Source organism: Pongo abelii, chromosome 5, assembly GCF_028885655.2.
Source record: "Pongo abelii isolate AG06213 chromosome 5, NHGRI_mPonAbe1-v2.0_pri, whole genome shotgun sequence".
Taxonomy (NCBI): domain Eukaryota; kingdom Metazoa; phylum Chordata; class Mammalia; order Primates; family Hominidae; genus Pongo; species Pongo abelii.
Window position 1 is genome coordinate 109,133,648 of NC_071990.2, and position 14,453 is coordinate 109,148,100.

The following is a 14,453-nucleotide window of genomic DNA, read 5'->3' on the forward strand; positions in this document are numbered from 1 at the left end:
CAAAAACACCTTTTAAAGAAAAAAAATGCCCTGCCTCTTCTAAGTATATAAATTTAGTCACATCCGTCAAAAGAAGTGAACCCCTGGCTCGTCTGAAGGTAGTGAGTTATCTCAATTAATTGTTCAGTCGGTTACAGACTGTGTTCTACTCTTTCCCCTCTTCTCACTGCTGCACTTGACTAGTCTTAAAATAAAATTTAAAAATAAAGAAGTGAATCCCAGTAGATATCCACTTATTCCAGTTAACTGATTTTAAATTATTTATAATTAACATATTTTTCTATGTTAATGGATTTTTCTAAAAAGCTTAAGAATACTTAAAAACAGGTCTACATACATTAAGCAAATGTTCTTCAATCATATTTATACTAGAAAATTTTACTCTGAAAAGTAAAGGATAGCTAAAAAGAAAAAGTTGTGTTAGTCAAGCTTCGGAAACAAAATTTTAAAAGTCAATATTCAATATACCATGGTATACTGACAAGGGAAAAAAACTGGCTGGGGCTTCTTATCCCATTTTAGTTTTTCTTCATATGAACTAAACAAAAAGACAAGTCTTTATAAAAGCTAAGCTACTTAATGACTTACAGGTACACAAATTTTTAATCTATCCTTCTATTTCCAAGGCCCCTCCCTACTTCACATTTTCTTTCCTTCTTGCCTAAACTATAGCAGTAAACTTCTTCCTGGTCTCTTTCTCTTCCAATGAGGTTCCATGAAAAAAGGATCTTTGTAGTTTTTTGTTTTTTGTTTTTTTTAAAGGCTTAGAAAGTGCTAGGTTAAATGATGTTTAAAAAACCTTTCTCTTTAAGACAGGCTCTTGCTCTGTTGCCTAGGCTGGAGTGCAGTGGCGCAGTCATAGCTCAATGTGGCCTCCAACTTTTGGGCTCAAGCACTCCTCTCACCTCAGCCTCCCAGGCAGCTGGGACTATAGGCGTTTGCCACCATGTCCAGCTAATTTTTTTCTTTTCTTTTCTTTTCTTTTTTTTGTAGAGACTCTGTCTCTACAAAAAATGTTGCCCAGGGTGGTCTTGAACTTCTGGGCTCAAGCAATACTACCATCTTGTCCTCCTGAAGTGCTGGGATTACAGGTGTGAGCCTCCCCATTGAGCCAAAAAAAAATCCTTTTAAAAAAATCTCAATGCATTTAATATTCCAGGTGCATTGTAAATCCCAAAGATATTACAACATACAGTAGTCAACTCTTATCTTCAAGGGATATATTCCAAGACCCCCAATGGATGCTTGAAACCAAGTATAGTACCAAACCTTCTATATACTATGTTTTTTCTATTTCTATGTTTTTTTTTCAAGTATAGTACCAAACCTTCTATATACTATGGTTTTTTCTGTTTTCTATATCATACCCATGATAAAGTTTAATTTATAAATTAGGCACAGTAAGAGATTAAAAACAAAAACTAATAATTATGTTACTATTATTAAAGAATTAGTAAGTAAACTAAGGGTTACCTGAACACAAGTAGTGCCATATCATGACAGTTGACCTTATAACCAAGATGCTCCTGAGTGCTTCACAGGAGGGGCAGCATCTACAGCATAGATATGCTGGACAAAGAGATGATTCATAGCCCAAGTAGATGAAGCAGGGTGGCATGGGATTTCATTATGCTACTCAGAATAATACACAATTTAAGATTATAAATTGTTTACTTCTGAAATTTTGCATTTAATATTTTTGGACTGCAGTTGACTGCAGTAACTGAAACTACAGCAAGTGAAACCATGGCTAATAGAATACTATATAATCATAATAGGAGAATACTGTATAAGCCTTTCTTTTCTTTTTTTTTTTTTTGTTGTTGTTGTTGTAGACAGGGTCTCATTCTGTTGCCCAGACTGGGGTGCAGTGGCAGAATCATGATTCATTGCAGCCTTGACCTCCCAGACTCAAGTAATCCTCCCATCTCAGGCTCCCAAGTTGCTGGGACTATAGGCACATGCCACCAAGTCCAGCTAATTTTTTATTTTTTGTTGAGACAAGGTTTTGTCATGTTGCCCAAGCTGGTCTTGAACTCCTAGGCTCAAACAATTCTCCCACCTTGGCCTCCCAAAGTGCTGGGATTACAGGCGTGAGCCACCATGCCTGGTCTATAACCCCTTCTTAATAATATGGTGATATTCTAAGCAGTATAAAAAATGTTGGCCCAAATAGTAAACTACTCTATCAGTCAAGGTCCTACTTTCCCTTGCCAACTTTACCTCCCACTACGCTTCCTGGAACATCTGTTGCCCTTTTATACCTCTGTGCCTCTGCCCATGCCATTGCCTGCAATGTCCTTCTCTCATTTCTACTTTTTTTTTTTTTTTTTTTAAAGACAGGGTCTTGCTCTGTCGCCCAGGCTAGAATGCAGTGGCACAATCATATCTCACTGCATCCTTGAATTCCTGGGCTCAAGGGATCCTCCTGCCTTAGCCTCCCAAGTAGCTAGGACTACAGACACACACCACCATGCCCACCTAATTAAAAATACACATATTTTTGTACAAACGGGGGTCTCACTATGTTCCCCAGGCTGGTCTCAAACTCCTGGGCTCAAGCAATTCTGCCTTGGCTTCTCAAAGTGCTGGGATTACAGGCGTGAGCCACCTCACTGGCGTCATCTCTACTTATTGAAATCATGTGCAATAGTACAGGCCTAGGTTCAAAAGGTAGCTCCTCCAGGAAGTCATTTCAAATTCTCCCCAGTAAGATTTATTTTCTTCTTCCTCCAAGGACTCTATAACTTTATTAAAGCATGTATGTGTCCGTCCTAGGTTGTATTTGTAAATATATCTTTCTCACTCACTAAATTATAAGACTTGAAAAATAAGAACTGCCTAGCACACAGTTGGTATTCAAAACCTTATCTGAATTGGAATAGTGATTTTAATTTTTCCAAAGAATATCTAAAAATAGATCTTATTACACAATTACACACAAACCTGCGAAGAAGGTAGAACAGATGTTATCATCCCACCCCACCCCCTGCCACACACCACTTGAGAGATTACGGTAAACATCATAATTATTATTATACTAAACAGTTAACATTTCTTGAACATTAAGTATGTGTCAGGAGTTGAGCTAAGTGCTTTATAGTAACTGCTACACTTTTCTGCCTTTCGCTATTTGCTCAGTTGCCATTAATAAACCATGGTGTCCATGACAGTTTATTTAAACTTAGCAATAAAAAGTATTATCTAGCTTCAAAGATCCCAAAATTCACTAAAATAAAATCTGAAATCTGTACTACTGAACCATAACTGCAACATGAAAATGAAAGAATTACTTACTTGCACAATTTGCCTCCTGCCATGTGGTATTAAAAAACTCTGAGAGAATCACAACTATTTGCATTCTATCTGCCATTAAGAGACTTCTGGCACAACTCTGACTCTCTGAAGCATTCTGTAACAAAAAGAAGACAGAAAAATACAATCTGAGTATTTTTAGACTTTGCAAACAACTTGAGAGGCAAAAACCTTACAAAAAATAACACTTATTATAAGCTTTTTAACATTTTGTTTGATATGATCAGATAATGTTAACATTAATAATAACAATGACAATAAAGTAATTAGCAGCTAACATTTATTGGTACTAGGTTCACTTGCAAAGGAAGAAAATCTTTGTATCTAAATAGTTTGTACCCAGATGGAAAAATATGCTTTTGCAGATCATTTTAATAATGAAAGAAACTCATGCTATGCAAATAATAAATCCAAGTTCCCAAATCATTTGATCCTTATCTATTTCCTTTCCCTTGTGCCCCAAGCAAAGAACTAACTCCTGCTGACCCTTAATTCTTTCAAAGTTATTTAACTCCTACTATTTACTAGGCATTATAAAAATCCTGAAGTTCTGAGGATATAAAAAATATAAAAGAATGCCCTCAATTCTGGGGCTTCAAGAACCTCTCACAGATACACAGACGAGTTATACAGTGTGATGAATAATGAAAGAGAGTGGTAACTCCTGGGAAACAAATGATCAGTCATGTGGGAGAAGAAATGGAAAAAAGGAGAAAAGAGGGAGAAAAGGAAGAATTTCTGCTTTAAAATATTTGCTGATGTTCATTTTGGGAAGGTTATCTTCTTTGTAGCTTAGTTTTGTCATCCCATTAAAAGGTACATTTGAATGAGTGCTTGCTTTTAAAATAGTGAATTGAACAAAACATTTTATTTATTATTATTATTATTATTTGAGACAGAGTCTCACTCTGTCACCCAGGCTGGAGTGCAGTGGCAAGATCTCAGTTCACTGCAGCTTTTGCCTCCCGGGTCCAAGCGATTCTCATGCCTCAGCCTCCCAGGTAGCTGGGACTATAGGCCCATGCCACCACACGCAGCTAATTTTTGTGTTTTTAGTAGAGACGGGGTTTCACTATGTTGGCCAGGCTGATCTTGAACTCCTGACCTCAAATGATCCACCTGCCTCGGCCTCCCAAAGTGCTGGGATTACAGGCATGAGCCACTGCACCTGGCCATGAACAAAACATTTTAAAACACTTTTTTTTAGAATTACCTTCTGAGCAATACCAGTCATAGAAGAAAATTTTCTATTATCATTTTTTTTTTTTTTTTTTGAGATGGAGTCTCACTCTATCGCCCAGGCTGGAGTGCAGTGGCGCAATCTCAGCTCATTGCAACATCTGCCTCCTGGGTTCAAGTGATCCTCCTGCCTTAGCCGCCCGAGCAGCTGGGACTACAGGCACGTGCCACCATGCCTGGCTTATTTTTATTTTTAGTAGAGATGGGGTTTCACCATGTTGGCCTGACTGGTCTCGAACTCCCGACCTCAGGTGATCCACCCGCCTCGGCCTCCAAAAGTGCTGGGATTACAGGCGTGAGCCACCGTTCCTGGCCTATTATCACTTCTTAAGTAGAAGTAATAATACTGTATTGATACAAGCCTGGGTCACTAGCTAGTCACCTTGGGCAGCTGACCCAACCTCTCTAAGGTTCAGTTTCAAAATCAAGGGTCCTACAGTTACTGTATTAAATGAAATAGCATACATTAATCACTCAGCACACTGTCTGGTACACAGTGACTGATAATATGCTATTTCACCTAGCTACCATGCTGCCAACCTGAGGTGCTCTAAGTAGGTTTAGTTGGATAAATGTAATTAGTTGGTTAAGTTGAATCTTCATAAGTAGGTGACTGGCTATTTTAAAAATCAATACAGTAGAGCCTGTATGAGTGTTCAATGTGTGGAATAGTTCAGTTGAGGAAGATATCAATGTAGTTTTGAGAAATTAGGAAGGAGTTCATGAAGGAAGCAGGATATGAACTAAGCCCTACATTGAGGAAGAGAAGAGGATTCGAAAATAGAGGAATTAAATGATCATGGGGTGAAAGTGATAATGATTATGTGGTATTCGGAGAGTATTCAGTAGTCTATGAAAGTAGGGCTATTAAAGGGCTAAGTTAGAACAAGGTTATGAGAGGCCTTGAGGGTCATGAGAGTTATAGCCAGTGAGAAATTCTTTAAGATTTATGAGGAGGGTGTCATGAAAAGCAGTTTTAGGAATATATCTTTAGGCCATGATATATAGGGTGAGGAGGCAGGGAGACTCATTACACTACTTCCATAGCTCAGGTATAATGAAAGGATGATGGCAACAATGAGGACAGAAAGGAAATGATTAATAATCCAAATGATGATGAGGTACTTATTTAGTACTTACCACTTCTAAATGTTCCAACTGCATTTCCTTATTTAATCCTTATAACAACTCTATGAAATAGGCAGTGTTAGCTGGGTAGAGGGTAAACTATCAGAGGTGACTGAGAAGGAAGAATTGGAGAGATAAAGAAAAACAAGGAGAGCATGATGTCCTGTAAATCAAGGAAAAGGGAAGGGGTGGTTATTTGTGTCAAATCCTGCTGAGAGAATTGGAGGTACATCTGTCAACACTGGCAGTATTGGTGACACTAATAAGAATGAGTTTGATGGAGTCCTTGGGTGTGAAAGTGAGATCAGAGTGGGTCGAACAGGGAATGGAAGATGAGGACGTGGGAAGAGTGAACCTAGACAACTGCTGAAGAGTTTGGCCTTGATAGAGAGATAAGAAAGAGAGGTCACCAAAGAGCAATGTGGGACCCATGTGTCACTACCGTGATGCATGGTTTCTTAAAGCATGATATCCACCTATATATGTTTAGGTTTCTCTTCTGGACAGATGTCCCCTTACAATGGAAACTGTCACATCTTTGTATTCCCAACACCTCGCCAAGTGACCAAAAAATCAATGGTCCTTGTTTATACTTAGAACTCTTAATACTCAAATCTATCCTAACCACTTAGCAGAACCCTAACCATCATGAAGCCAGCCATTTCCTTTGATCATGCCTGCACCCAGGAAGTCAGGAGCTGCTGGCAAAAAATTAACAACACAGATTAATTCCACAGTAAATCCATAATCCCAAACCATACCCCTCACTTTTCTATCTGCTCATTCTCTCCTTTTTACAACCGCTATTTCAAATCCTCTCCACTCTCCCAGAAACTCTGATCTCTCTCCCACCCTTTACTCTCAAAAGAAGATCTAGCCTCCTGGATGACAGAAGCCTTCGAGCTGAAACTCTAACCTGCCTACCTCTACAAGCAACCTCTCCTTCTACCCTCCTATTATGGTGGGAAAGCACCTGTCCCTTTCAAGGCCCTTCTCTCTGAGAATGCCCTAGATCCCATCTACCCTGCCTTTTCTGGAAACTGACCTTGTCTGCTTCCCACTGCCTCCTACAGAATCTTCACCTTCTCTAAAGGACCCTCACAATCAGCATTTAAACATGTCCAGCTCTCTCCCATCTTGGGCAAGGAAGAAGGGAAGGCAGGACAGAGGAATGGAGGGACAGGGGAATGGAAAGAAATGACAGAAAGTCGGCCTGGCACCATGGCTCACGCCTGTAATCCCAGCACTTTAGGAGGCCGAGGCAGGCAGATCACCTGAGGTCAGGAGTTCGAGACCAGTCTGGCCAACATGGTGAAACCCCATCTCTACTAAAAATATAAAAATTAGCCGGGTGTGGTGGTGCACACCCATAGTCCCAGCTACTCAGGAGGCTGAGGCTGGAGAATCGCTTGAACCCGGGAGGTGGAGGTTGCAGTGAGCCAAGATTGTGCCATGCATTCCAGCTTGGCTGACAGAGCGAGCCTCTGCCTAAAAAAAAAAAAAAAAAAAAAAAAAAGAGAGAGAGAGAGAGAGAGAAATAAAAGCAAGCCTCTGAGTCCCACATTTCTCTTTAGCGACCTCTGTTTCTTATCTCCCCATCAAGGCCAAACTCTTCAGCAGTTGTCTAGGTTCACTCTTCCCACGTCCTCATCTTCCAATCCCTGTTCAACCCACTCCAATCTCACTTTCATACCCAAGGACTCCATCAAATTCACTCTTGTTAGTGTCACCAATACTGCCAGTATTGACAGATGTATCTCCAACACGCTCAGCAGGATTTGACAAAAATAACCACCCCTTCCTTTTTCCTTGATTTACAGGACATCATGCTCCCTCATTCTTCCTTATCTCTCCAATTCTTCCTTCTCAGTCATCTTTGAGAGTTTACCCTCTACTTAATCTTAAACTCTTAGTGTTCCTACGCATTCTTCAGGTATGTTCACCCATGTCATAATTTCAAATGCCATTTTTCTGCCGACACTCCCAAAGGTGTTATCTCCAGTCCAGTCCTCTAGATGTGTATATTCAACCACATAGGCAATATATCCACTTAGAAAGCTCATAAACACCTCAAAATCAACAAGTTCAAAACTGAGTTAATGATCTTCCCCCACTAAACAGACTCCTCCCTCCAGCTCAATAAATGACAACCCTATTCACTAAGCTGCTCTTATTAAAACCCTGGAAATCACCACTACCTTTTCCTTACTCCCCACATTCAGTTAACCTCCAAGCCTGTAATTTCTGCCTCCTAAGTATCTCTGAAATCTACCCATTTCTCCACATCATGACGGCCCCCACATAGCCTAGCCACCACTGTCTCTCATACCACTGCAACAGTCTTCTAATTCATCTCCCCACATATCTTCTTCCCCTACCCTCCCCAGCCCCTACCCTTTCCATTTTCTGTCACATAGCCAGCATAGCCTTTTAAAGTACAAATCTGATTATGTCATTCCACAGAATTAAACCTTTCAATAACATCATACTGCTTTAAAATCAAAGTCTAAAATCCTTAACATACCCTACAAGGCCCACATGACCTGGCACCTGTCCACTTCTTTAGGCTCAGACCACGGGTCTCCTTCTTGCTCACTGTGCTGTGTTCTAGACCTCAAATACACCACAAACTCCTTCCCATCTCAGTCTTCATGGCTGCTATTTCTTTGCATGTATACCTTCCCTCCCCTGCCCTGTGTTTTCTCCAATTGTAGGTGCCTGCTTTAATCACTGACCATTCTACCTATCCCCCAGTCATACTCAAGATCAGCACTCTTGTCATATGCATTGGTAGCATCTGGGTTTTTTAATCAGCAACACTTATCACACATGAATTAAATAATTATTTGTATAATGAGATGCTTAATGTCTGTCATCAGACTACAAGCTCTGCTCATTCACGCTATATCCCTAGTAGCTACCACAACCTGTACATAATAGGTACTCAATAATTTTTTTGAATGAATGCAGAAGAAATATTACATTTTCTGATCTCTAATGAAAGACATAGATTATTATACTATGTTCTGGTTTTCTCCCTATAGTCCTCAGAATTTAATAATCTACAGTAAAAGTATATTGAATACTCACCAAATACATAACCCAAATGACTAGCACTTCACAAAGATATACAGATACATAGATACATAGAGATAGATAGGTAGATGGATGGATCTATAGATCTAAATTTTAAACACTATCTAAATTTTAAACAAACCAAATAGAATAGCACAGAGCCTACCAATTCAGAATCTGAGGGGGAAAAAGCATCCTCAGGACCATTCTGATAATGCTGAATCACAATGAAACTATGTCCCTATCAGTTTAAACTAAAAGGAGAAAGTATGACTCTAAGGAAGAGGGAATCCCTCAGTTCTATCATTCAGGTTTCAGAAATCACTGTATTTTTTACCTTGAGATAATAAAACTATATGCGATCCCTGTCCCAGAAATTCTAAAAGGAAGTGACAAGAACCTAGGATTGTTATCAGGGAATTCTATTATAGTTAAACTAATTATATTGCTGTACCACATAAATAGCTTACTAGTTTCTGGCTTTGATTCTTTTTTTCTCCTTGTTATACTCCTCTCCTCTCTCAATCAATCCATGTCCATTCACACTAAAGAAGGGTAGAAAGAATGCCTTGAGATTCAGCTTGTAGGTTTCCCCTGATGAACCAGCCTTGCTCTGTTCTCTCATTTTTTTTTTTTTTTTTTTTGAGATGGAGTCTCGCTCTGTCACCCAGGCTGGAGTGCAGTGGTGCAAACTTGGCTCACTGAAACCTCAGCCTCCCAGGCTCAAGTGATTCTCCCACCTCAGCCTCCTGAGTAGCTGGGATTACAGGCACACGCCACTACTCCTGGCTAATTTTTTGTATTTTCAGTAGAGACGGGGTTTTGCCATGTTGGCTAGGCTGGTCTCGAACTCCTGGCCTCAAGCGATCCACCAGCCTCAGCTTCCCAAAGTGCTGGGATTACAGGCATGAGCCACTGCATCTGGCTCTGTTCCCTCCTTTAACTTGGCATTCCTTTCACTCTTTTGCTCTAAATTGCTATGGTACAATTTATAACACTCACTGATATTTTCCTATTTCCCCATATAAGGTACTTTATTTCCCGTAACTATTCTGATAAAGGCCTGAATCTTACCTTTCTTTTCCTTCTTATCCTTTTACCAGCCCAATATTCAAGAATAGTAGGTGCTTGCTAAAAACTGATTTAAATAAAAGACTGAGTCTGAGTTAAACAAAATACATTACACTGGATAGGCTGGGCGTGGTGGCTCACGCCTGTAATCCCAACACTCTGGGAGGCCAAGCCAGGTGGATCGCCTGAGGTCAGGAGTTCGAGACCAGCCTGGCCAACACAGTGAAACCCTGTCTCTACTAAAAATACAAAAATTAGCCAGGCATGGTGGTGGGCACCTGTAATCCCAGCTACTTGGGAGGCTGAGGCAGGAGAATCGCTTGAACCCGGGAGGCAAAGGTTGCAGTGAGCCGAGATCCCGCCATCGCACTCCAGCCTGGGTAACAAGAGGGAAACTCCGTCTCAAAAAAAAAAAAAAAAAAAAAGGGCTGGGTGTGGTGCCTCACACCTGTAATCCCAGCACTTTGGGAGGCAGAGGTGGGCAGATCATGAGGTCAGGAGATTGAGACCATCCTGGCTAACATGGTGAAACCCTGTCTTTACTAAAAATATAAAAAATCAGCCGGGCATGGTGGCGGGCACCTGTAGTCCCAGCTACTCAGGAGGCTGAGGCAGAAGAATGGCATGAACCCGGGAGGTGGAGCTTGCAGTGAGCTGAGATCGCACCACTGCACTCCAGCCTGGGTAACAGAGCAAGACTCTGTCTCAAAAAAAAAAAAAAAAAAAAAGAAAATACATTACACTGGATAAATAAACCTCCCCAAGGGACAACTAATTCCTTCAAGTTCACTCATGACACATTTTTCCATAGGTTTTTGTTTTGTTTTTTTTTTTTGCAACGGAGTCTTACTCTGTCCCCCAGGCTGGAGAGTGGTAGCACTATCTTGGCTCACTGCAACCTCCACCTCCCGGGTTCAAGCAATTCTCCTGCCTCACTCTCCTGAGTAGCTGTGCACCACCATACCCGGCTAATTTTTTTTTTTGTATTTTTAGTAGAGGCAGGGTTTCATCATGTTGGCCAGGCTGATCTTGAACTCCTGGCCTCAGGTGATCTGCCTGCCTCGGCCTCCCAAAGTACTGGGATTACAGACATGAGCCACCATGCCTGGCCTCATAAGTTCATTATTATACATGATGGTTCAACTCCCAAACCAGTCCATATAGCCTTTTAAATCTATAAAGTACCTCAGAACTGTAGAAGTCACACTTTTGAGCTAATGAATCATACCCAGCTCTACTGGGGAAATAAGGGGAGCCAAGACCAAGGCCTAGGATGAGTTGGAGAGAAAATAAAAAAAAAGTTTCCCTGCCTCTTTTCACCTTTTTATCTACTTCCTTTCACATCAGGGTGAGTTGAGCTGGGTACCCGGGTTGCTGTTAGAATCTGAGGGAGAGGAAGGGGGTTTCTACAACTCCCCCACTGGGAAGCCTCCTCTGGGTAGTGGGGAATTCATATGGAAATTCATATGCAGATTGGGTGATGCCCATAATACTGCACCCTAGAGTTTGAGGTGCTACTTTTAGCCTCTTTTTAATTCCACAGTACCTACACACATAAGAAAAGTATTTGCTGCCTTCAAAGACCCAAACTTTGCATCATGATCCCTGGCCATTCTGCCCACAATAGCACTTGTTCTTCAGAGTAAATGGAACCCTAAAACAACTCATCTTAACCGCTCAACACTGAATATGATGCTATATCGTATCCTGCTGTAGTTGACAGGGACATGTCTTGGGTACTTTATTTTAAAGTGATAGTAAGATATATATTCCTTGCTATACCCAATGGAAGTGTGCCTGGAAAATACTGCATGTAAGCCTGAATTTATTTACCTTGAAAATATGTCCTTGGCCAGGTGTGGTGGCTCACACCTGTAATCCCAAATCTTTGGGAGGCTGAGGTGGGTGGATTATTTGAGGCCAGGAGTTCGAGACCAGTCTGGCCAACATGGTGAAAACTGTCTCTACTAAAAATACAAAAATTAGCTAGGTGTGGCGGTGCACGTCTGTACTTCCAGCTCCTCAGGAAGCTGAGGCAGGAGAATCACTTGAACCCAGGAGGTGGAGATTGCAGTGAGCCGAGATGACACCACTGAACTCCAGCCTGGGCAACAGAGCAAGACCGTCTCAAAAAAAAAAAAGAAAACAGAAAAAAAAACATGCTCTTTACAGAGAGATTGACCACAGAATTTATTTAATGCAAATAAATTCCCCATTTATGTAAAATGACAGATTTTTATTTTATTTTTATTTATTTATTTATTTTGAGATGGAGTCTCACTCTGTTGCCCAGGCTGGAGCGCAGTGATACAAACTTGGCTCACTGCAACCTTGGCCTTCCAGGCTCAAGTGATTCTTCTGCCTCAGCTTCCCGAGTAGCTGGAAGTACAGACGTGTACCGCGATTCTTCTGCCTCAGCTTCCAGAGCAGCTGGGACTACAGGCACATGCCACCAGGCTCGGATAATTTTTGTATTTTTAGTAGAGACGGCGGTTTCACCATGTTGGCCACGCTGGTCTCGAACTCCTGACCTCAGGTGATCCCCCCTGCCTCAGCCTCCCAAAGTGCTGGGATTACAGGCATGAGCCACCGCACACAGCTATGACACATTTATTTTAAATAATAACAGGCTGACTTAAAGCAGGATACAACTAGGTACAAATTTATATTTAGTGCAACTATAAACAAGTTTAGACAAGTTTAAATTTATGGAATAATTCCAACCACATTTTCATGAGACTACTTGCTGTCCCCGTAATACAAGAGGAACTTTCTCATTCTCCAATCCCAATGTTATTCCTCATGTTTTTCCTTTAACCAAGCATATCCGGCCCACACCTCGTGACTCCCACCAACCCTGACACTCTAATCTTTTCCTAGTCTAAACTTTATAAAGTGCTTAGGAGCAGGAATTGTGTCTGTTTTTCTTTTTAAAATTAAGTCCCTCACAGCAGCTACCACACAACTAGAAAACCCTCAAGGTACCAAGAATGAAGAGCAGTCTTACAATTTCTTAAAAATTTACCTCCCATTTACTTAGAGGTATTACTATGTGTCGTTTTCTAAAACCTCCTTTTATCCCCATCTTACAGATTAGTAAACAGGCACAGAGAATGTAACTTGCCCAGAGTATACCGCTAATAAGCAGAGTGGAACTGGAGTCCTGGCCGCTAGCTCCAGGCTGTTCACATCACTAAAATGAAGTCACAGGCAATATCTCTTTTAATTCTTCCAACAGCCGCATCAGGCAGCTGTTCTTTCCACTTTATAGAGGAGGAAACTAAGGTTCTGAGAAGATAATTAATCCAAAGTTACATAGTTAGAAGTTGGTGGACATGAACATTTCTGGCTACAAAGCTCAAATTCCTAACCACTACCAGTGTCTCCACCCCACTTGTTTCAGAAAAGGATCCTTGCTGGGAACTCCAGGTGAAGATGAGAAGAAGCTGTGGTGGAGTGGGTGGAGGAAGAGGAAGAGGGTTGGGGAATCAGGACCCCCAAGAAAACCAATCACATCTATATGAACCAAAGATGTCCAACAGCATTCTTGGAAGCAAAAACCCAAATCTCAAGCCCCATAATGCCACCCCCTTTTTCTGATGCCCCAACTCCACAGACCCAGTCCAACCCCTTTTTCTTACTGTTGGGGAAACTGAGGCCCCCAGCGTTGACCATCATTACATCCTCCTCCTTTCCCAACTCTCCCGCGCCACAGTCCCGGACGTGGTCCTGTACCCACCCCCGCGGCTCGGCTGATGTTGTCCATCTTGCTGACGACCTGTTGGAAGAGGGGGTAGCAGGTCTGACAGACGCGTACGGGCCGGGCGCTGCGCACCAGACACCCTGTCAGCTCTGCGCTGCTGTTGGCGAAGTCCAGCAGGAGCTCCCGGCACTCGGGATCCAGATCCGGCAGGTCCGGGGGCAGCGACAGAGGCCCCAGCCCTCCACCGTGCAGGAGGGACAGGGACAAGTCCTCCACCTCCATCAGCTGCTGCTCCGACAGGAGGTCGTGGAAGACCCTGTGCGGACTGCTGCCGAAGGGGAGCGCGCCCAGGGCCAGCCCCGACCACAGCAGCAGCCCCAGCGGCAGCCACGGCGGCAACGAACACCTCCGCTGCGCGGCTGTCGGGCCCGGCGCCATCACCGGGCTCACACACCCCAGCGCGCCCACCGCCGCCTCTCCGCCCCCAGCCGGCACCGCGGAAAGCCGCCGCTTCCGGTTTCCGCGGGCGCAGGCCGAGAGCCGGGTCACGAGGAGGGCGCGTCACGGCCCCGCCCCCTGCGCGCGGCGCCCCGCCCCATTGGCTGCCGGCTGCCTCCGGGCCGCGGGCCTTCGCGCGTGCGGGAGCGCGCCCACCCTGCGGCCGCGCGCTCTCCAGGCGGCGTTAGGCTCGGGGCGGGGCGGAGTGGTGCACTGGGGGATCCCGAGTCGAGGCTCGCAAGCCGGTGACTACGAGCACCCGCCGCTTTGGACAATTGCATCTCGAGGGTCCTGACCCTTGAACGCCCACCCCTCTGGGAGTTCCGGGCGTCCTACAAGTTTCTTACCTCGCTGGACCGACGACGGCGTCCGCTGTGGAAATGGCCGTCGGCTGCGTTCGCAGAGAAAGCCCGCTGGCTGGTGC

General features: G+C 43.1%; 1 protein-coding gene across 2 annotated transcripts in view; it reads right to left on the reverse strand.

The window, feature by feature from the left end:
• Positions 1-14,112, reverse strand: part of OSTM1 (osteoclastogenesis associated transmembrane protein 1) — a 32,099-nt gene extending 17,987 nt beyond the window's left edge. The window contains exons 1-3 of one of the 2 annotated variants that reach the window (XM_063724933.1): positions 13,568-14,112; positions 3,298-3,412; positions 1,474-1,569 (exon numbers count right to left, since the gene is read on the reverse strand). In XM_063724933.1, coding sequence (XP_063581003.1) covers positions 1,474-1,569; positions 3,298-3,412; positions 13,568-13,969 — 613 coding nt within the window. In that variant the 5' untranslated portion in view covers positions 13,970-14,112. The remainder of the gene's footprint in view (positions 1-1,473; positions 1,570-3,297; positions 3,413-13,567) is intronic. The other variant, XM_024248865.3, reaches the window with a different exon arrangement.
• Between the last annotated feature and the right edge of the window lie 341 nt (positions 14,113-14,453).